The following is a 25308-nucleotide window of genomic DNA, read 5'->3' as shown; positions in this document are numbered from 1 at the left end:
AAAATATTCCCATTATAAGATAAGCCAATAACTCAGTTAAAATCAAATGCAAAATGTATTTTAAATCCCACTTCAATCGCTGTTTTCCTAATTATTCTACTTTCAGATGCTTCTGCTTTAACTGACTCATATATCCTCTTTCTTACGCCTATGATTTCTGTATTAACTCAGTTTGAAGCTTTGTTTAGTGTTTAGTTAAATCCTCCCATAATTATGGATCTATCAGGACTAAACTTGAATGGTGGACTCGAGATGGTCATGGGGGATCTAAATAGCGCAATCCATGTCAAGATGATTTCGAAGAATGATATAACAGAAGTAGGATGTCGTTCTGGCGTGATAGGGAAACAAGGGTAGATTTTCAGGTCTCTAAATTCAAATTTGGCATTTGAATTTGTGATCTTGGTCCCTATCTAGATCCCGGGTGCCATGTTTGAAACTGGATCCAAACTTCCACTTACAAACTTTCCAGACCTAAACTTGGTACCCGTATTTAGGTACTAAGCACGTGGTGTCCTAAAGTGTTTTTTTTTTTCATTTGGAGTACCTATAATAGCAAATGGTAACAAGCTTGATCAGTATACTGAGTATCTCGAACCTGAAGTTTTACTTAATAATTAGAACAAAATATCTGTTTTATACTTAGATATAGTTGGCTTCTTGTAAAGGGAAATAGGTTTCAGTGTTTGAATTTCACATGTTGTCAGCTGATTAGCAAGTTTTATTGCTTAATTCCTTCGCTATCAAGAAGTTCTTTAATTGTGTGAAAAACAAAGAAAAATATTTTAACCAGCTGATTGTAAGTAGTATAAACGAATAGGTGAAATATCGCCATTATAAGTCTAACAACCAGTTTACACTGTCTTATGTGTTCGAATTTTTCCAAACCGCACCATAATAAGTGGGAAATACGTCTCTTTTTAAAACAAAAGTTCGGTGATGTAAGCTCAAGATTCGAAACTTGTGAGTGATTGGGAATATTTATTTGGAAAGTCGATACAGCTTCTAAATAGGCCTGTAACAAGTTAAATTGAGATACGTTAGGCTTAAAGTTTTGAATTTTGTTCTACAGTTAACTCTTTAAGCCTAATTTACTAACCATACTTTTTTTTTATAGTGATCAAACAACAATGAATTATAATATTAAACACAGGTAATCTTAGCCACGTTTTTGTACAAGTATTCTGCTTGTAGTTTGATATTTTTGTTAATCGAATGTCGAAAGATTGTAATCGTGTACTATTGTAAATATTGCGCTTAACAATGGCTAGAAACGCATATCAGTTTTGCCCTGTGTGAAATCACGTTGCTTTGTAGTATGTAGAAAACTAGAACAATGTAAAAATGTCAGTATGAGTGAGTTAGGATAACTCATTAATTAATTCAGTTTAGTATCAGTTAAAAAGTTCTAGTAAGTTGGACAGAAAGAATTACTAAACCTGTTCGTCAGTGATTCAGTCAGTAAGTTACTCAGCGTTTTTATTATCGATCGATTATAGAAGAAATTTTTTGCAAGGAAGTTTAATGTACATCAGTTTTTAAATTTCTGTTGATATGTTTTTCGTTAAGTTACATCTACCAGTGAACATAACCTGTATCAAACGCTATCGCGGAGAAAACGTATCCATTTATTGATAACTAGACTGGATTTCGCATTCTATTTATAGAATAAGTTGACTAACAATTGAATATGATATGTTTTTTTTAGAATAAATTAATAATAAACGCGATAATTAATAATTAAATTAGTTAGATATTCATGTCTGATTTGTTGTGGAAGTTGTTTATTTTTCGAATTTTCGTGCAAAGCGACACAAGGGCTATCTGCACTACCCGTCCCTAATTTAGCAGTGTAAGTCTATAGGGAAGGCAGCTAGTCATCACCACACACCGCCAACTCTTGGGCTACTCTTTTACCATCGAATAGTGGGATTGACCTTCACATTATAACGTTCCCACTACTGAAAAGGCGAGCATGTTTGGTGCGACAGGGATTCGAACCCGCCACCATAAGATTACGAGTCGAACGCCTTAACCCACCTGGCCATGCCGTGCCTGTTATGGAAGTATAAGCTTTGTTCATTTATATACCTGTAATGAACCTAATTACTTCAATACAGTAAAAAACAGAACAAGATTAATTTCGCAGTTTAATTACTCATGATAATATATTTTCTGGGATTTTTATTCTAAAGGTTAGTTTACTTTATGAAAGAACGTAATGTATTTTTTCTTTATAAACTCAGTAAATTCTATTTTTTAAGATGTGTTTCATATACAAAGTAATATCAAGTGGATGTTAATCTATATAAATTTAGTTATTTCAAAGTTTTCCAGTCTAATATTAACTGTGCTACATAATGTATAATTACCGTTAATTATAATTAAGCTCGTACAGTATAAACATAGTATGTTCTGTAATTGTATCAAAACAGGGATATTAAACACTTGAGTTTTTCTGTTGATTGTTAAAGATATGGTTTGGTTTGTTTGGAATTTCGTGCAAAGCTACACGAGGGCTATCTGCACTAGCTGTCCCTAATTTACCAGTGTAAGACTAGAGAGAAGGCAGCTAGTCATCACCACCTACTGCTAACTATTGGACTACTTTTTTACCAACGAAAAGCGGGATTGACCGTCAATGTTAGGGCGCTTATTAATGTTATGTAACAAGACACACCTCACTTAGCTAGTTATTTAGATTTGCGCTGAAACAAGAATATCAAAAAGCCGACAAACAAATCTTTTTGTAGTCACTTCTAGGCCCGACATGGCCTAAGTGCGTTAAGGCGTTCGACTCGTAATCCGAGGGTCGCGGGTTCGAATCCTGGTCGCACCAAACATGTTCGCCCATTCAGCCATGGGGGCGTTACAATGTGTCGATCAATACCACTATTCGTTGGTAAAAGAGTAGCCTAAGAGTTGACGGTGGGTGGTGGTGACTAGCTGCCTTTCCTCTAGTCTTACACTGGTAAATTAGGGACGGCTAGCGCTGATAGCCCTCGAGTAGCTTTACGCGAAATTCAAAAACAAATAAAAACAAGTAGTCACTTCTTTCAAGTGTTGCCATCTAGTAGAGAATAACGAAAACTTACCTGAATCACGTGGAATTCGCACGGAAACCGTGAAAAAAAAGCATGAACAGTTAAGTTAGTTCGGGGTAAGAAAGAAGTCCAATAAAGTTGAGACTGTACGTGGTAGACATTATACACAGAAAAAGTAAAAGACAGGGAAACGAAAGTCATTAAAAACAAAAATGAAAACAGAATTTGAATACAATAATACTTTTAAGAGTTTTTAAAAGTAAACGTAACAAACAGTTATATACGTATTAATTTAAAGGATACGTCCAATTTTGTTGGTTCATAGCAAAGTAACTTTTTCATTGTACTTAAATATGTAAACAACAGACACTGTGTGTTAACAAACTCGATGTATACAACAAACACCGTATGTTAACTAATTATATTTACACAACATACACCGTGTGTTAACTAATTCTATGTATACAACAAACATTGTGTGTTAACTAACTCTATGTAAACAACAGACACCGTGTGTTAACTAATTCTAGGTATGCAACTTACACTGTATCTTAACTATCTTTATGTTCACAACATACACCGTATTTTAACTATCTCTACGTTCACAACAGATATCATATATTAACTAACTCTATGTACACAACAGATACTGTAAGTTAGGTTTGTGTACATCCTCATATAGAGACCTAAAAGCTCCAATGTTTGAATTTAGTAGATGTTGTTTCTAAGCAACTAGATACAAGTTGAATATTCGTATCACAAGCTACACTTAACGGTTATCAAAAATACCATTCTTATCTATTCTCGTTATCAAGCTTTTCCATCTGTGTAATATTAAACTGACGGTTGGATTAAATTGCGAAACGTACGCGTGATCCTATTATTTACGAAGGAGTATTTGTGTATGTGTGCATAACTTGAAATTTGAAATTGAAATTAGTATGCAGTTTTAAAGCACAGATAATAATTAGGTATTAATTATTCAACTAATGACTTTTTAATTACATTTACTCGGTAATTTGAACCGCATGAAGAACGACGAGTCATGTGCACGTGTTTTCGTCTAATTTTGTGGATCTTTAATGGGTATAGTGTGTCAAAGAATGTATTTGTATGTGAAGTAATGAGTCTGGTATTTCCTGACAGTTACACATGCCTGGCATATTAGCTTGGTGAACTGTGTACATAAAACAATCAATAGGTGCAGAATGTTAAGGAAGTGGTTGTTTTAGTGGGCGGTCAGTACAAAGCATTTGACTATTTTATTGAAGGTAACAAAGATATCTTTAACTATTCTGTTGGCTGACGCAGGAGGAAAAGTGAATTTGGAAGGGGAACTTACAATATTATGTGGACTCAAAGTTGTTACTTCTTGCTGCTTGGGGTGCCACAATATCTCACCAATCATAGCATCTGTTCAAAATGTATTCTTCATTCTTTCAGAATGCATTGCATTCGTGTGACAGCGGACATTACAACATAGTGTGCATCCTATCTTGTAGTCTGACTTCTTCCCGGATAATTTCACCTTGAGGTCTGGAACTGTACAAAGATATCCCTCGGTACACGCGTGATTTCAAGGTAATCCCACAACGATAAATTGACTGGTAATAGTTTCGGTAAGCTAAGATGGCTATATACAAGGAAAGTGACATAAAATGATTCTGCCCTGAAAGCGTTCCTGCAAAACGTGTTCACCAGTTACCAGTATACAAAGAAGAACAAGTTTGCCTGGGAACCATAGAGTCTGTCACGTTTCATTGCTGAATTCACCTTGATTGTGAACACTGTTGATGTTCATGTGTTGATGGTTCTTCAAAAAGTACAGTTCAATAACAAAGTAAGTTGTGAAACAACATTGTCAATATAATAACATCATATTGCCATATGGAAAACGTGACATGTTGCGGGAAACGTTACGTGTGGATTATTTTCCGATCAAATAGTGCAATTACACTTATGGGTGCTTCCAGAAAGGATAAAGCGTGCTTCATTAATCGATAAGGTATTAACAGACTACCCGTCGTCGACTTCAAGTCTTGCCAAGAACTACAATACAAATTCAACATATCGCGTTAACTCTGTTTCCTCCAGTACTTGAGTATGGTGCAGCTTGTAAGAAAACATAGGTAGAATTAACTGTAATGCTTTACAAACAGTTAAAACTGGCAAATCTAAATACCAAGAGACATAGCATGCACTGTTGCACCCATTCGTACTTGTAATAAATTGTTTTTCTTTGGTGTGGCTGATGTCAGTTATAGTTTCGGTAGATGTCGGTGGTGATCTATCACATATTTAACCTATTTTCTCGATTTTATATATTTTTTGTACACTTTAGCACAACTACACTAGATCAAGACTTTTCTGGCATATTAGGCAATCTACGATATTTCACAAAATCTCGGCATTGCATTCTGTGATGTAATAACGTTTTGTTAGTTCACTGCTCCGCACATACACAATATGCGAAACCACAGTAGTGCCTTTAGTGGCGACATATGGCAACTTTGGAATTTGCATCTATATTATATGCTTACCATTCGTATGCTAGTTCATCTTCCTGGCAACATCAACTTGTGAGATATCGCACGCTGAAATCAAATATTTTCTTCATAATCACCCTGTAAAAAAAAATAAAATTATTTAAGAGGAAGACCATGTAAAGGTGGATAACTGAAAGAAGATAAAACTGGGAATATTTAGCTCCCGTTCAGGATTGTTTTATCCAATGAACAAAAGGGGCAATTGACCAGGGGCCATCCGCATGTTACGAGTATAATATCCCCCCGCTAGTACAGCGGTATGTCTCCGGATTTACAACGCTAAAATCAGGGGTTCGATTCCCCTCGGTGGGCTGAGCAGATAGCCCGATGTGGCTTTGCTATACGAAAAACACACACACACACACGAGTATAATAATAAAATACGACGTATATAATAAACAAGTTTCTTCTTATACATTTTCCCCTTTTTTATTATTAATATATTTAATTTATCAATTTGGATGATATTTTATTAACAGAAAGGTGGGAACCACTAGTGTATACCTTGTTTATGGCCCAGAAGTGTCTTAGTACTACACGACTTCATTTTTATGTTAGTGCGTCTGTTTGTTCAAATTGTAAAAAAAAGAGAGCTATGTACAACCCAATTTTTCCTTGTTTTCTTTATCCACTTGTACATTAATTTTTACATGGGTTACTCTTTATGTACTTTGACCCTTTAGTCACCTTTCTTTATATAAAGAATATACATAAAAAAGTGTGGTACATCTCTCTCCTCGATTCCGGTCTCTAGTTCAAAAGTTGTATCTTTATTTTTCAAATAAAATCCACTGATGCTAACAGCAAGTTATTTGGTAAACCTGTAGTGACAAATTAATCACTCAAATGATAATATTCATTGTTAGTGCAACTTACAACATTTCTGGTATCCTTTAAACTAAAATATAGCATGTTCTGGAAAAAAATTTGTGAGGTCATGATACGCTTTGTACTGGATATCATGCAGTAGATCAATCGCAAAGGAAGTTATTTTGCCAAGTAAATTAAATTTAGCTTTTAAATTAATTAGAGTTGTGTTTTAAATGATCGATAGAGGGCGTTTAATTTGGGATATTCAGATTTTGACATTATATATAATATATATACGCGCTTTCTTTGTTTGCGCCTAGTTTAAACCTGTGTTTAGAGTTCAAGGGACATAAAAATATTGTTAGATGAAAAAGTTAAGGGAGTCAGTTTGAATAATGTATTGGTTGGTGAGACTGTCGTGTTCGATGTTTTAAAGAAATAACAAAAAACTGCATTCCGAAATTTATGGATGTGGTGTACTGTAGCGAACCCAGTTCAATCCTACTATTTGATCGTACAAGAGATGGCGCTGGATGCTGTTGCTAACTGCTCTACGCCTAACCTATCAGTTCCAAACAAGGGGGCCCGGCACGGCCAGGTGGTTAAGACACTCAACTCGCAATCCGAGTATCGCGGGTTCGAATCCTCATCACACCAAACATGCTCGCCCTTTCAGCCGTGGGGACATTATAATGCGACGGTCAATCCCACTATTCGTTGGTAAAAGAGTAGCCCAAGAGTTGGCGGTGGGTGGTGATGACTAGCTGCCTTCCCTCTAATCTTACACTGCCAAATTAGGGACGGTTAGCACAGATAGCCCTCGAGTAGCTTTGTGCGAAATTCAAAAAAACAAACAAACAAACCAAACAAGGGATGGCTAACGAGTAGAGCCATTGATCAGCTTTGCGCAAATATCTGAAAACAAATGTTTTCAGACGATATTTAAATATACGACGTTTTCATTTTGGGCAAAACGTATGTTTACGTTTATTTTGCTTAAATGGTTATTTCTAGATTTATTTTTTGTCCTTTAATATCTTTAGCTGCGTGAGCTGGTGAGTTGTTAACGAACATATGATTTTTTAAACTCTGCCAGTGGGAAAAACAAAAACACGCAAATAGTTTGAAGAAATAATCTCAGTTAACAAGCAGTGCTTTGAGTTGATTTCATTTCCTGTGACTTTCATACTAACGTTTAGTGGCGTTCTCTAACTGTGTAATTTGCCTCTAAGGTTTTCCTCTCACTGTGTACAGCCATTATTTTCAAATTGAAAATAATTCATATACCTATGAATCCCCCGAAGGTGGTTAAAAATAGTGTTGCTATTTAATTTGTAACACTGTGTCTATCTGTTTGAGTTTCGTTTTTCACGCCAGTGTAGTGATTAATAGCGAACTCGCATGACCAACTGGCTGTGTATCACCCATTCTCTTGAAAATGAAAGCGTGGGTGTAATTATTTAAGAGAGATAAGCGTTCATTCTTATATTGCTGTTATCCGTCACTGAAGGACAGAATTACTCTGGTGAAAGCGTAATATGAGTAGTTATCCCACCTGCTCACGGAAACAGTTTTTATTATACTCTTATCAGGACTGTCAAATACTAATCTACTGAGGTATTTTAGAGTCACGCACAGAAACTCGTGAGTTCAGCGATGTTCAGGTTTTTGTAATGTACAAAATGTCACACACTGTGTCACAATGTTCAAGCGATGGATCTGAAATGTGTCGTAATAACGTCTGTTGGTTAAACTGGGATTTTTACAGAGGTGGAACCCCCTTTTGTGACCAACTGTTATCTTCCAATCAGAAGACCAAGAATGCCGATGGCTTGAATCCTCAAGAGACAGAACTCCGTTCCGGAATGTTCTCCCAGTTTAATCCTTGGCTCTGTACTGGAACATTTCTTAACCTAAATGTTCGTGGGAGTGTTTGAATGTTTTGTTTCAGATTTTATTATCACTCTTACATGTATGTCAAAATGTCGGTGTTGTTAACGAATAATGTAGTTTAATGTGGAGTCACTTAAGGCTTGATGTCAGATATAAAAGGGTGCTTAGTGTAGATAGTATTATTAATTTATTTATTTCGTGTTTGTAATTCATTGATGTTGAACAGGAACAGAAGGTAGAGAGAAAAAGTAAAATCACGCGAAAGAGAAGATCAGTCAGAGAAAAATTAAGCTTAAAGTTAACTGTCGTGTGTTTTGTTTTGTTTGTTTTGTTTTGGAATTTCGCACAAAGCTACTCGAGGGCTATCTGTGCTAGCCGTCCCTAATTTAGCAGTGTAAGACTAGAGGAAGGCAGCTAGTCATCACCACCACCGCCAACTCTTGGGCTACTCTTTTACCAACGAATAGTGGGATTGACCGTAACATTATACGCCCCCACGGCTGGGAGGGCGAGCATGTTTAGCGCGACGCGGGCGCGAACCCGCAACCCTCGGATTACGAGTCGCACGTCTTACGCGCTTGGCCATGCCAGGCCAACTGTCGTGTGAATGAAAGGTTTAGCAGTTGATAATCGCTTTTTCAGCCATGGGAGAGTTATAAGTGATGGTCAATCCCACTATTCTTTGGTAAAATAGTAGCCCAAGAGTTGGCGGTGGGTGGAGATGACTAGCTGCCTTCCCTCTAGTCTTACACTGCTAAATTAGGGACGGCTAGTGCAGATAGCCCTCGAGTAGCTTCGTGTGAAATTTAAAAACAGAAACAAACTATCTTTCGAAAGAGACATTGCTTGGGGGTGGAGATGTCAATATTTAAAAGTAACCTGACATGAGATTAATTGGTTACATGAAGAGATGTAAAAAGCCCATCAGTGTCTTGTACTGCAAGACATTTTTAATACTGCAATGATTTTTGAGAATATTTATGAATGAGTAACTAGGTAACGGCCAATAAGTATAAGAAAGTGAATCGTTTGAGATGAACAGTAGTAATAAAATTAATACATAAAATAAATTGTAAAAAGGACCAAACTTTTACTTTTGTGTATAGAAATGTGGCATTAAAAACATATAAAACAAACAAAACTCATTTTGGAAAAATATGAAATTGGACATTTTGAAAAATGTAATAAAAGACGTAACAAAAACATTGTAGAACTGAATAAACGTCTTAAATGTTATATAGTAGTACCTGTGTGAGACTGAACGAGCATACGAATAAACAAACAACTTGAATTTATGTAGTAGGAAATTTGTGTAGCAGAACTACTGTATCGAATGTTATGTAGTAATAACTTTGTGGAAGTAAACAAATATCTTGAATATTATTTCTTAGGGACTTATTGGTTCTAAAGAAACGTTACATTGTGGGTGCTTGTTGAGTGAACATATGGATAAAGAATTTAAATTTTAAATAATAGATATTTTACCAGAGTGAACACATGAGCGGAACCTTATACAATAGGAGCTTTGTGAAAAATACAGTTATCTTGAAGACAAGTCGTAATAGACAGAAATTCAGTAGCTGTGCTATCCGACATGTAATGTTGTCTCAGAACACGAAACTTCTAACAGGTGTTTATAAGAAATTGATTCTTATCAGACTATTAAAACATCTTGTGTGCCTGGCATGGCCAAGCGCGTAAGGCGTGCGACTCGTAATCCGAGGGTCGCGGGTTCGTGCCCGCGTCGCGCTAAACATGCTCGCCCTCCCAGCCGTGGGGGCGTATAATGTGACGGTCAGTCCCACTATTCGTTGGTAAAAAAGTTGCCCAAGAGTTGGCGGTGGGTGGTGATGACTAGCTGCCTTCCCTCTAGTCTTACACTGCTAAATTAGGGACGGCTAGCACAGATAGCCCTCGAGTAGCTTTGTGCTAAATTCCAAAACAAACAAACAAAACATATTGTCAGTATTGTAGAAATAAGGTACCATATTTTACGCCTTGTAAAACGCATCTTTTTTTCTTTAAAGATACCTTGAAAAATTCTCATGCGTTTTCCGAGATAAAAGTGATCGGTTAAGGCAAGAGGTTAACTTAGGGTCTACTCAAAATGGCCTCTCATACAGATCATAATTTCATGACTTACCAGTTTCAAGTATTTTCAATAGTATAAAGCCTTCAATTTAACTAACATTATCGGTATACTGTGAAGATTGTGATGTATTTGGCTGTATTTACTCAGTAGGTTGGAAAAAGGTCAAGGCTGGATCAAGATGTTGGTTGCTGAGTCAAAATATTTTTTCTTATAATTGTCTTTCCAAAATTATGATGTGTCTTCCACGATGTAGCGTTTTACAAGGCGTAAAATACAGTATGTTTTTTATTGGATTTCACTATTCTCACAAGTACTGTGCAACAATTTTATTTTTTTAATAAAACTATCTGCGAGTGTTTATATGCCGCTTTGAGACCAGCTTGTTAGAGTGGTAACATGTTTACCCGAGGAATCCCAATGCTTAACTGATATCATATAAGACATACTCGGTCCTTGATCCAAAAATGGAGTATTATAAAGTTTATTAGAACACTGTGTTTAATTAACATTATCGAAACCACTAGGTACTAAGCTTGTATTCTACACGTTCAATAGTTGAGCGATATCCAGTAAAACTAGAGCTGAGAAAAATTAAATACTTATACACGTATGTAGAAACGGCTGGTTTGGGTTGAGAAATTTTTTTATGCAGAGGAGCGAACAACGTTTCGACCTTCTTCGGTCATCGTCAGGTTCACAAAGAAAGAAAGAGGTAATTGACCGACAGCTGACCACATATTTGAAGGGGGCTGTGTAACTGAGTATAGGAATGTAGAGGGCGTGCTTAGATGTTTGATAATATTTATTAATATAGGTATAAAGGTGTTCCTTTGTTTTGGTTTATTTTGGACTTGAGTTGTTGTATAGGTAAGGCTTCTTTCATTTTGCGTTTGTTTATGTTTGTTTATTCATTTAGTATTTGGATGTTTTCTATGGTTATGTTGTGTTTATTTGATTTGCAGTGTTCGAAAACGTGTAAAGGTGACTTTTTGTGTTCTTTGAATCTGGTTTCCATTTTTCTACTTGTTTCTCAATATAGAAGTAGTGGCAGTTATCACATTGTATTTTATAAATAATGTTGGTGTGGTGTTTGTCAGTGTAGTTTTACACAGTATAGACCTTTGTTTTGTGCCTGGTTTTTGAATAAATTTGGTATTAACTGGAATGTCATATTTTATTACTAGGTTTTGCCAAATGTTGGTGATTTTTATGCTGATGTCGGGAATTTATGGTATGCAGCAGTGTATGGTTTCATGATTTTTTAATTCGTGGGATATATTTACTTTTGGTAGTTGATTTTGCTTTTTTGTCTAGGTGTGTGCGTATAATGTTTTCTACGGTTTGTGGAGGAAACTTATTGATGTTGATGAAGTATTGTTTTATTTTATTCGTCGTTAATTTTATCTGGCGAGTATAGTTTTATGGCTGTGTTTATTTGGTTTCTTAGTATGTTGAATTTTTGTTTTGTTTCATGTACTGAGTCCCAAGGAATGTATAGTCCAGTATGGGTGATTTTTCGATGAATTTCTGTTTTAAATTGTGTGTCGGTTCTTGTAATTTTGAGGTTAAGAAATGATATTTGATTGCTTTCTTCCTGTTCACACGTGAAGTTAATGTTGGGATGTATAGAGTTAATGAGATTGAAAAAAACAAGTGTGTGTTCTGTAGATGTGAATCCCGCAACCGTGTCGTCTACATATCTGTACCAGTATAGTGGTGGATGTAATGCTGTGTTAATTTCTTGTGTTTCAACTTGTGTCATGAAAATATTAGCTAGAACTGGTGATACTGGGTTGTCCATGCTTAGGCCATTTGTTTGTATATAGTTGTGGTTGTTGAACATGAAGTTTATCTTCATCGTAGTGAATTCTATGAGGGTTGCTAATTGGTTGCTGGGAATGTCTATTGATGGGTTAGGGTCTCGGATGTAGAGTTCCAAGGTTATCTTGCAGGCTGTAGCTGTTGGGACTTCTGTAAAGAGGGATATAACATAGAAACTGGCCATTAAGGCTTTATGATTAAGTTGATTTAGATTAGACTTGAAATTAAAAGAGTCTTTGATGAATGAGCTGGCTGATGTTACATATTTGGAGAATGCCCATGCTATGTATTTACCAAGATTGTAATTAAACGATTCATATGTGGACATTATTGGTCGTAATGGACAATCTGGTTTATGAGGTTTGGGGATGCCGTATATTTGCGGTGTGCGTGAGTCGGTTTTACGTAGGTAGGAATAAAGTGTTTGTGAAATTGTGTTGGCTTTTTTCATTTTTTAGTAGTATTTTGTTTAGTTGCGTTTCGTATGTTTTTTTGGATTTGTGTGTATTGGTTTAAATTTGTTTGTGTCTGATAGGATGTCTTTCATTTTTTGGATGTATTCATTCATGTTCATTATGACTATAGCGTTTCCTTTATCTGCTTTTAGAATTTTAATGTCTTTGTCTTGTTTTAGGTTTTTAATGGAATTAATGTCTCTTTTTGTAAGATTATTTTTTAGCTTTCTGTTTTGTGAAATTATGTTGACGGTTTTGTGAGAAAATTCTTGAAAAAATCGTTTAAGATGTTGTTTTTAGGTGTTTCTGGAAAGTATAAATTTTTAATTCTTGCTGGGAAGTTTGGCTGTTGGATGTCAATAAAATTCTCGAAGTTGTCTTCTTTCTGTTGATTGTTTTCGGTTGTTTTCTTGTTTTTGTTTTCTGTGGAAAGTATCACAAGTCTCCTGGCTAGATCTTCTAAACATGTTTTAATTTCTAAGGTTGGAATGTACCTAGGTGCTATTGCGAAGTTGAGTCCTTTGTTAAGCAGATTATCTCGTCTGTGTTTAATTGCCAGGCGGATCTGTTAATTATGAGGTTAGTCAACGGTTTGTCGTGTTAGTGTCTTTTCTGTTGTTTGCATCTTAGTTTCTCTAGTTTTTTGTTGTGGCAAATCTTTTTGTTCCTGTTGTTCCTAGTGTTGATTTGGTTGATGTTTGGTTGTATAAGTCTGTAAATCTCTGGTTTAATACAACATACCAGTTGAGAGCTAGGTTCATTTTGTGTTTCTGTAGTTCTTTATATTTTGTGTTCAACATGGCTTTAAGTAGTTTTTTTTTTGTAAATTTTGGATAATGTTCGTGCACTGATTAAAAATTTTTGATAGAGTTACCTTTACAAAATTAGGAGTTAGTTTTTCTCAACCCAAACCAGCCGTTTTTATATCTATATTTTTCTCTACAAGTGGGTTTTCTCGTCATCACCGATACTTATACAGCTTTAATATATAATAAATATGTCTCGGTGGTTTGGTTTGTCCCTGTAGGTTTGTGCAACGAATATGTACATATACTTTACACTATAACAGATGTGAAAAGTTCAAACGTGTCTCCATGCGCTTTATTATGTAAAAGTTTTAATTCTGAAATAAAAGAAAACTCGGTCCTCTTCGTTATTACAGTCATTGATACACGAGCTCAGCTATATTCAGTAAAACAGTGACGTTCACACTGAACCACTAGACTATTCCAACGATAACTTCATTCTAATGAAGCGTCATATTATCGAAAGGTTTGTTTGTTGTTGTTTTTTAATTTTGCGCAAAGCTACACGAGGGCTATCTGCGCTAACTGTCCCTAATTTAGCAGTGCAAGACTAGAGGGAAGGCAGCTAGTCATCACCACCCACCGCCAACTCTTGAGCTACTATTTTACCAATGAATAGTGGGATCGATCGTCACATTATAACGCCCCCACGGCTGAAAGGGCAAGCATGTTTCGTCACAACAAACATATTCGCCCCTTCGGGGGCGTTATAATGTAACGGTCAATCCCACGATTCGTTGATAAAAGAGTAGCCCAATAGTTGGCGGTGGGTGGTGATGAATAGCTGCCTTCCCTCTAGTCTTACACTGCTAAATTAAGGACGGCTAGCGCAGATAGCCCTAGTGTAGCTTTGCGTGAAATTTAAAACAAACCAAACCACAGTGTCAGAATTTTTGTGAATCTTCGATATTGTTTTGATTGATTTGTTACCTATACCAGAAATAGAAACTCAGTTATCGAATAGTATATCTTCACGATCACTTAAAACTCAATTAAAATACCACAAAGAAAATTAAGAACTACGTGTTTATGTGGACTTCAGAGCCGGTACTATATCTCTGTGTTCTGTCTGTCTTTTGCAATAACGCGTCCCCTTCCCTTTAATCTGTCGGCGGTTAATTATAAGAATATGAACGAAAATTACCAATATAATTTACGAGGAATTAAGTTGGTATGTTTTTTGTGTAATGACGATAGTTTGCGTTCAGTTATTTTTTTCAGGCCACTTGCCACACACAGGCTGGTAACTGAGGAAATATGGAAGAGTGAGCTCGGGACTCAGATTGTTTGTTCTGCTAGGACATTGTTTAAATTTTATGTACGCACTTGAAAATGACATCGGAAGTTTCGCAATTTATAACCTCGCATAAAATTCAGAAACATGAAAATCTAGTGTTTGTTGCTGTAATCGAGATTCAAAGAATCACATGTCGGTCATTTGCTAATATTATTTGTTTGAACGTAATTTTAACTAAGTCTTTTTACATAAATAAAGTCATAAAGCATTTTCATTAGAAAATCTATTTCGAGTGCTATGTGAGATTATTTTTTACATTCCTTTTAGCTTTTGAAATATGATAAATTTTCAGACATTAAAACAGAAGAAAAGTAATTAACTCTAAGTAATATTTTAGTTTCCGTGATCTAAAGACTTAAGAAATTAACTCACAGTAATGTTCTATGTGTCGTAGTCTAAAGACAGAAGTAAAGTAATTTAACTCACAATAGTATTCTATGTGTCGTAGTCTAAAGACAGAAGTAAAGTAATTAAACCACGTAAAGACTTACCTGTGTTCACAAATATCCTCAAGACTTCAAATGCCCTAACATAAAGATATATCTCTACTGTCAGATACACTTACACAGACATATATACACACATGAAGACATACCTTCTTTTTCAAATATCCTTAAACAAAACATATTGATTATCAAGTACCCTCAACCAAAGCTGTGTATTTGCTACCAAATACCATCATACAAGTACCTCTGCTGTAAAATGCTTTCAAACAAACTTATTCCTGAGGTGAAATACCTTCCTACAAAATCTTATCTTCAGTCAGGTATCATACAAAAACATATTTCCGCTATCAAACACCCTGATACAAAGACTTGCATTCGTTTCCAAATACTCTAAGTATAGCACATAAATACATATTTACGAACTGGAATCGAAAACTATAAGATAAAAGAAACAGTATATGGTATAGGTTACACAGGAAACTTTTGTCAATCAGTCAATGAATTTACTGATCAGTGGAAAATATATTTAAGTAATTACGAAAAGGGAAGCGAGTGTTAAATTATGTAGATTGTATTTTATTTTATACGAAATACATAAACTTTATGTTTATAAGTATTGTAAAATAATGGTGAACACTTAAGACACTTTCATTACGATAAAACTTCTCAACATTTTTTTCTTGTTTGTTTTGTTTTTTTGAATTTTGCGCAAAGCTACAAAAGAAATATCTGCGCTAGCCGTCCCTAATTTAGCAGTGTAAGACTAGAGGAAAGGCAACTAGTCATCACCAACCACCGCCAACTCTTGAGTTACTCTTCTACCAACGAATAGTGGGATTAACGGTTACATTATAATACCCCCACGGCTGAAATGTTTGGTGTGACGGAGATTCGAACCCGCGATCCACAGATTACGAGTTGAGCGCCCTAACCACCTGGCCATGCCGGACCTTTTTCTTCTTGCGCTCAGAAAATAAGAGAAACATCAAAGTTCGTATCACCTTTCATACCGTTGTGTACGACTGCTTGTTTCGGATATTCACAAAAAGCTATTCAGGGGTTAACTGAGTTAGTACCTAATTTTAATCTGACTGTCTTCACTTCTGAGAAAAGTGGAGAAACAAAAACGACAAAACTTCCTCATCGTTTATCATGATATCTAATATTTAGTTTTAAATGTTTGAACTACTTTGTGAGTGAAAGTATTTTCAATAGTATTTCCTGTATATTGGCTGACCAAATTGGGCAAATTTTTATTCTGGTATATTTACGTCAGATCTTTATTTTACAGATTATTTTTTTAAATTTTATATTCGGTGAAAAAAAAGGAAAGACAAATATATGATACACACACTTATAGATATATTCATATATTATTCGTACTTTTGACCTTTATAAGCCTTGGGTCAGAGAAATTCGTGCATAGTTTAGAAATAAATTCAAACCTGTTTCATCTAGTTAGGTAAGCCTTGGTTTTTGGTATAACTTTTATACGAGTGTACTGACATAAGTGGGATTCAAACTCCGAATGATAGTGACCTTTCAATTTATCGGCCTTATTTTGAATATACGAGTCTTTTTCTTTTTTTTTCTCAAAACTTTTGGACTAGAGCTTTGGTTTGATAATGTGAATGTGATTGCTCCGAGGTATGAATAGTATTTTCAAGTGGTTCTTGTGTCCAATGTTGAATACGCTATTAAGCTTGAAAGGCGGTTTTTCGCTGTTATAATGGTCATTCAAGGTATAGAAACAGGATGCTACATCACCATCTCTTCTCGATTCGTGAATATCAGTAAGACAGACCTCCTGAAGACCAAATACTTGTCCTAACATTCAAAACCAACTTGGACACAGGCGTCGCGTGATGTTAGTAACGTAAATGGTAAAAAAAAACAAAAAAAAATTTTATATATTCTAATTTCACTTGGGAATGATTATGTTAAGTAATAAAAGAAGCGAATTGTTGTATAAGTAAAAATGGAGGACCAGGTCTCTTTCGTTTCTGTTGAGCAAGTTATGGAGTTATAATATATTCCACAAAGGTTGTTTTTTTTTAATGCACCCGTTACTTAACGTTATTCACTCGACTTTGTTATCTAAAAGAAGATAGGAGTGTTGACTAGTACACGTGTTCGCTACCAGGTGGCTTGTGGCTCCCTGATGATGCCAAGATTTTTCTGGGCAGTTAAAGATAATGAAAACAGATAGTCATTGTGTTTTATTTAAGAAATCGGTTGACATTTATTGTTCATGCAGTATTTGTTCCGTGAATTGTCCAATACCACTGTCTTATTTTAAAAGTTTCACTTTCTAAGTGCCTTTAATGATTCAAGAGCAATGTTAGATCAACTGCAAAACTAAAACACAATAAGTGTAAATTTATAGATTTGGATAAACGTTATATAGTACTTTTGGACAGTATGAACGACAGTGAGATACAATACGTCTGAGTGGTACATATCTTAATTGTTATATGATGTGCCCGGTCACGAGAAGAAAAACCAAAATATAGCAAGTTTGAGTGTTCCCATTATATTATACAGTTTGTGGACTCCACCATCAGCGAACAGCAAGTACACGAGTTGGTGATTTGTGGTTATAGTGAAAATATTGATGGCTGGACTCTTTATCGGTGGCCATTTTGTTTGCAGTGAGAAGGAGTGTATCCTCATTGTTGTTTTGCTTTGTTAGTTTTATTTATGGAAGTTTTGTAACATTGTGTTCTCGAGTTGACGTAGGGCGTAGAACGTTTTTTCAGCATCGCTGACTCACAAGTCTGAATTGTCACACGTTTTTGATAAAGGTTAAAGTCGAAGAAAAATTACAAGTGTCGAACTGTCAACTTAACACATTTGTCAGAGACACTAATTTGATAGTTTCATAACTGCTGTCAAGATTATTTGAAATATAGTCTTTTTCTTAAAATTTTGATCTATTCAATTCATAAAACCTTGTTTAAAAATATTTAGTTTTTTGTAATCAGTCTACAGAAAATTTGCCTTTATAAATTTAATCACTCATGTTTAAATGCTTCTGTTGTTGAGGTTTAATTTAAACCGTTTTTGTTCTCATAGGGGAGACTTTTACGAGCTTTGTTTCATAATAAAGTTTGTATTCATAACTTTAATTTTCTCAGCAAATTATGATACTGATGGACTTGAAGACGAAAGGCGGAAGATTTTCGAAACGTCGTACTCTACACTTGTGTCTCCATAACAGGCAGTCGCCGCTCATTCTACAAAGTTTCATCATTGTGATATTGATATTTTGTAATTTCTACTGACAATACATGGCGTTGTGCAATTTCTATTTATCGTTAAAAATAAAATAAAATTCCTATAACCCGAGCTCTTTCGAAAGGCAGACCTTTCTTCTTCAGAGACAAGCTGGAAGTCATTTTGTTGTTAAATTATATACAAGACCTACAACACTTTTTTACCTGGATTTCGGAGCAGTTTTGACGACCAGTCTACATCGTTTTTCGCATATATACGTGTTTACTAGGATAGAAGCGTTTGTAATTGATAAGAAAAATTAAGAAGTTATTTGAACCATTTATGTGATCCTAATAAATACAGAAAACGAAACTGGTTTGTCAGTTTATTTTTATATTTTTCTGTGGAGTTTGATCAGTGATTGTTTCAGTCAGTGGTTTCAATAATAATTTGGGGTTGAGAAGCAGTGTATGATCAAATAGGCTATTTCTCAACTATGCAAAACATCATCTATTAAGTATGTTCTGTATATTAAATAATCAAAAAAGATACTATACTACGATCAAACTAGCAATAGGTATAGACCCTGCTCTGAGACATGTTCAAACATGACGTGAATCTTTAAAAATTATTCGCAAAATTTTTCTTAGAGGAGCCAGTCTCCTCTTTATGTTTACTCTTTTTACTCTTCTGTTTTATTCTGCACGAGATTTGACACATGGTATTTGATTCAATTCACCAGAGGTGACCCAAGGTTGGATATAAATATCATTGCACTTCTGTTTTTGCCATCTGTTCCAGATTCACCTAATTGTGGCTAGTTAGCCGCAATTTTATTTTGATTGATGAAGGCCAGTTTCCGCGTCTAATCATATGTTCCTTATTGTAGTCCATCTACAAACTTTCATTCATCCTATGATGTCGTTCAAGCTCTCCTCGGCTCCTTATACCATATAGCTAGAGGATATAGCCTACCCTCACATTAACCACTGTCGGTATCTACTGATTATTTTTAATCACATTATTTAATACTATAAGACTCACCAGTCATAATCACTACCTCCTCTCTACCATTCCTGAAAGAAAATATCTATTATTTACTCAATTTAAATTGTGTGCATCGGGTTGTATGGTTCTAACTTCAAAAACATTATGAAATACTTTAAAATGAAGAGAAATTGCGATGTAGGAGTTAGCTTATTGTAGAACCAAAACATAAATGTTAGTTTTTATTCATTTTTTTTATATGTTGAGTGTAAAATATGCCAGAGAAAATTGGTAATCAACATTTTAAAATTCTCAACTTGTACACTAAATTACAATCTCTAAAAATGTCTTAGTGTTTTATTCACGTAATATACATGCTCTTTGTAAGAAACGAATATCTTATTTATTGATTATGGCCGATAGTATCATAAAAATTTATCTGAATATTTTTCCACCGATTTATGTTCCTTTCTTTGCTCATAGGTTTTGAATTCAGTAATAACACGAACCACAGAAACGCCCGTTGTTAAGGTTATAAATAGTGAGCACGTGTTGCAGTAATCTAGAATAAAGAAGGTTTATGGGTGTAGAACTGAAATAGTGGGAAATCGAGACATGGTTTTGTGTTCAAGACTCTGTAGGATATTAGGAAACAAGCGATTCACTGTCGCACTACTGCTAGTAGTTGTTGGAAAATACGAGTTCTTTTAACAAGGGGTCGATCAGGTGCTGTGTGGCTGTGTCTTGCCTCATCAGAAACTCATTAGTTTGTGTTGATCGAACATCGTGAAGTAGTTTTATGTCCTGGTTCAACGACGACGATGGGAAGTAACGCATTTTACCAAATGCAGAGTTGAGTCAGCGTTTTACTAACAAATTTAAGCTAATTTAAACCTTTCAGAGTGTTAAGTTTCTCATAAAGTCTGATAACATATTAGTGTTAATAGTTGTGTGCAGTAATCAGAGAACTCAATCAGTAACAGGATACAAACCAGTAAATATACAGTTGTTTTGAACAATCAAATCCAAGAACAAGTAAGTTTCAAACTGTGTTGGACGATCACTTTGAAGAACCAGTAGATATTAAGCTATCTTGGAAGAATATATTTAAGGAATTGTATATGCCAGTCTGTCTTAGGCAATTAACTTGAAGAACCAGAAGATATCAATGCGCCTTGGACAAGCAAACTAAATAATCAACAGGCATCAAGCTGTGTTGAATGAAAACATTAGAGTAAGTCAGACTGTGTTGGACGGATACATCAGATAACCAGTAAATATCAAGCTGTACTCGACGAATGTATCGGAGGACAGTAGCTATTAAGCTGTTTTTGGAAGGACACATCTGAAAACTATTAAATAAATACAACAAGCTGTGTTGGAGGAACACATTAGAGAACCATTATACATGTCAAACTATGTTGGATGAATGCATTAAAGAACCGTTACATATATATATATATTCACACACACATATATATATCACGCCGCGTTAGACGATTACACTAGAGAACCAGACGATATTAAGCTGTTGGACAAGCTAGTCGGAGAACCTCATAGAAGGTATCAAGCTATCTTACAAGTATATATCGGAACGCTACGAGAAGTTAATATAGGATAGGCATTCGTTTATTTCCCACACAAAAAAACATAAATTACAAAATTTGTAAGACATTAAATCACATTACATTAGGAACTAAAATGTATACATAAACAGCTGAGAACTGCACTCAGATGTTTTCGTGGACAACATACACTTCTCACAGACAGGGTATACATGTTCTGTATTAACCAGGTCTTCAATCTCTTACTTCCTCACTAGATACAGAAAACAAACAAAAGCACCTTGTTCCATTACTTGAAAAGACAAAATGTCAGTTTTCAGATCTGTAATAGGTACATTTAGGTTCATTAAATTCATTAGGAACTACATTCAGAACATTTAATTCTTGAGAGAAACGTTTCGGTAAACTTTACAAACTGCAGAGGAAAATTAGCAAGACTGGTTGTCCAGAGTTTGTATCAAAGTTACTGCTATTCATCCAGTATCTGTATTATAAATTTAATTTTTTACACGATTTTAAATTAGTGGAATTAACGGAAACAAGTGGAAAACATTTACATTTTTTTCCAGAGAAAACAGTTTTGATCATGTAGGTAAGATGATTATAAAAAGTATACATTTTTTTCCTGTTTAGCCATTGTATTATAAGAAAACATAATGCAAATGATGGTTTTACTTGAATATTTTGAGGTTTTTTACAGTGATATTTCTGAAAATAAAGTAAAACAAACAAGCAAAATGTCCAGATTTTCCTCATCATTTATCATAATGTGAACTCCACTGTTTGAGTGTTCGAACTAATTTTTAACAGAAAAATGTTTTCGTACAGTGCCTGATAACATATCAAATTATCTAAGTAACAAAAGTTCAAGAAGGGATAACATATGGGAATTAAAAGTCAAGAAACTTACATGAGCATAATAAGGAAAATCGATCAAATAGTGAACAATTTAAGTGCTCTCTTGTGTATGAGTTTGTTCTGTTCCTGTTTCAAGCTGTGTTTTAGTGCTCTGTAGCAGTGAAAGCGACTGGACACGAAAGACCTTTGTCGTTAAGTAGAAAATCAAATCCCAAACTTCAAAACAATACATAAAACAAATATTGAACAGAGAAGATAGGTAAAGTTCGAGGATTCTATTCGTTAAGTAGAAAATCAAATCCCAAACTTCAAAACAATACATAAAACAAATATTGAACAGAGAAGATAGGTAAAGTTCGAGGATTCAGTCTATCAGTAACAGAAAGGTTAAATGCTTTTCAATTGATTAGTATTCTTTCTTTAAATATATATCTCAAACATATATATAGCGTTCCACTAAAAACATGTGGAGTTGGTGATTAGGCCCCTGCCAGTTTCGATAAAATGGTAACGACTATCACAGAAACGACAGTGAAATTATTATTTAATCGACTGGAAGATATGTCAGGTAGTTCTTATGGGTGTGCCACTTTCTGTTTCTGTCAGCAGCATCTAGTTACAAATGCAATTACACTGTCTGTGTAGGGTGTATGAGGCCATCAATTACGTAATCATACGTTCAGCTAAGAAGAGCTTTATTTTTTCTCTCGAATTACAACTTTAAGTTTGAGGGCATAACGTCTCCTGCTATAAGTTCATGGAGAACATGATTACATACTACGTAAGCTATAATTCCACCAAACATGTACGCTTTGATGTTCACGTTTTATTCTGTTTTTTCAATTTTTCGAACATTGAAAAATTAAAAAAAAGTTTTTATTTTCTTTTGGTTTAAATTAAAAATTTTCAGTAAAAGCCTTCATGGTATCAAAACTAAAAATATCCTAAGTTGAAGAAAAATTGAGACTTCATAATGTTAATTAAAACTAAGGAATCTCTTGAAATTGCAGTGGTTGCATAATTACCAAATTGATAAGCTACCGTTACTGATTACATCTTTCGAAGTTATACAGTGGTACAGTTTGGAAAGTTAGTGGATGCATGCTGTTGGAGGTAAACAATGGTAATGAGGAAAGTTGCATGTCACTTGCCGTTGACAATACACAATGGTAGAGGTTGGAGATACGTAAAGGTACAATGGGGATTGTTGTTGGTTGCATGTCGTTGTCGATATACAATGACAACTCTCAGAAACTTACTTGTCGCATGTCATTAGGGACAGACAATGATACAGTTCAGATCTCGGGTTTTTGTTTTACAGGTTACATGATGCTGGGAGCGTGTATAAAAAGAAAGATGCATGTTACATACAGTTGAGTATGTACAACGGCACAACTCGAATTGTTGTTGATATAAACAGTAACATAACTCCAGATGTTGTTGGTTACATGTCGTTGGAGACATTCAGTGGTACAAAGAGGAAAGTTGGTTGTTATACGCAGTGGAGTATATACAGTAGTACATCTGGAATTGTTGTTGGTTGCATGCCATTTGGGAAAAGCAATGGTACAACTTTGATTGTATGGCGTTTGAGACATACACTGGCACAACTTGGATATTTTCTGGTAACATGCCATTAGAGACAAACTGCAATTAGTGCTGCAATTTGGACCTAAAGTATTTGCTTGTTACGTGATGTCGGGTAAAACAATAAATATGTTCTTAAAAACACTTAATTTTAATGGTTTTGTTACCAATGATCGCTTTTTCTCAAGCAGATATTAAAAGTGTATAAGTTTTGTGTTTTTATATTGTTGGGGCCTTTACAGTAGGCGTCTGTGACTTGTTGGCAATAAATTTAAACAATAAAAAGATAGCACACAATCCACTTGTCATAAAACGATATATTTAGAACAAATCAAAAGTATGTGTAGGTGGATTCGATTACCTTAGAACACCTTTTTACAAAACAAATTATCCTCTTCTGTCTCTGTTATTACAGCACAAGTTGTGAATCTCTCACTTTAGAAATCGCCCATAACAGTTAAACTGACAATCACGCAGTCTAACTTTACTTTCAGTAACTTACTTTCCTTTTATTAACTTACGTAACTACCTTTCTGTATCTGTACGTATTTATAAAAAAAATCTAGAAATATATAGCCCTCTAGTAACAACAGTATTACACATAAGGAGAATAACTGAGAAGCTTCCAGTGAGACGGGCCCGGCATGGCCAAGCGTGTTAAGGCGTGCGACTCGTAATCTGAGGGTCGCGGGTTCGAGTCCCAGTCGCACCAAACATGCTCGCTCTTTTCAGCCGTGGGGCGTTATAATGTGACGGTCAATCCCACTATTCGTTGGTAAAAGAGTAACCCAAGAGTTGGCGGTGGGTGGTGATGACTAGCTGTCATCCCTCTAATCTTACACTGCTAAATTAGGGACGGCTAGCACAGATAGCCCTCGAGTAGCTTTGTGCGAATTTCAAAAAACAAAACAATCTTTATCGTGTATCCAGTTCTCGTTTTGCGTGTTGTTCCTTAATTTGAATGAAACTGAGTTACGTATTTTCTCTCGTTAGTATATGCGTATTTAATAAGGTTTTAATGTAAGCAGTCTCAAATAATTAGTATTCAACATATAGTTATGGAAGACAATTCTACTTGCAAGTTGAGTAACCTTATTTTACATAGACGTATTTAAATTTTATTTTCGGATACCAGAGTTGTTCATGCAGCACTGTTACCCTGACGTAATCAAAGTTATTTTTGTAATCTAAGTTTGTTTTTTTTTAACTGTTGTAACAAACAGTTCTTTAACATTAGCTGTTTTTTGCGTGTTGCTTTGATCATAGTGGGTTTAGTAACGCAATACACATTAGTTAATCTGAGCCTTTTTTAATACACATTAATTCAGTTTTAACTTTTCTCTGTAATACACGTTGGTTTAGTTTTTGCGGTTTCCTGTAATACACGTTGGTTTAGTTGTTGCTGTTTTCTGTAATACATGTTGGTTGACTTTTAACTATTCTGGTTTGTAATAAACGATAGTTTGATTTTAGTCATGGTTTATAACAAGTGTTACTACGATTATATTTGTTTTGCTGATATGCTTTAGTTTTATTTCAGCTGTTTTCTTCAGTTAGTGTTCAGTTTGATTTTAGCTGTTTTTGTAACAAGCATTAGTTTGAATTTAGCCATTTTTAGGATCAAATGAAAATCTGGGCTAGCAGCTTGAAACATTGTCCAAAACATCCTAGATAGATGTAGTTAACAACACCTTTCAAGTATACTTCACTCAAATTTGTACCTTGTATTCATGGCAAAGCTACTGATGTTATCTATTCGCTGTCGTCCATAATTTTGAAATACTGACCATAGAAAAGGCAGCCAATCAGCAGGGATTGTTTGCACCGGCTTAAAATCCGGGAAATATTTTGTGATATGGCACGAATTGAAACTCAGCTCACCAGC

General features: G+C 35.0%; 1 protein-coding gene across 1 annotated transcript in view; it reads left to right on the top strand.

The window, feature by feature from the left end:
* Positions 1 to 18817, top strand: part of LOC143227185 (uncharacterized) — a 38285-nt gene extending 19468 nt beyond the window's left edge. Inside the window, exon 2 of the mRNA XM_076458679.1 lies at positions 18348 to 18817. Within this exon, the coding sequence (XP_076314794.1) occupies positions 18348 to 18494 (147 nt within the window). The 3' untranslated portion in view covers positions 18495 to 18817. The remainder of the gene's footprint in view (positions 1 to 18347) is intronic.
* The last annotated feature ends 6491 nt before the right edge of the window (positions 18818 to 25308 follow it).

The sequence above is a fragment of the Tachypleus tridentatus genome, chromosome 9 (assembly GCF_004210375.1).
Source record: "Tachypleus tridentatus isolate NWPU-2018 chromosome 9, ASM421037v1, whole genome shotgun sequence".
Classification (NCBI taxonomy): Eukaryota; Metazoa; Arthropoda; class Merostomata; order Xiphosura; family Limulidae; genus Tachypleus; species Tachypleus tridentatus.
This window is presented reverse-complemented; position numbering and strand designations above follow the sequence as displayed.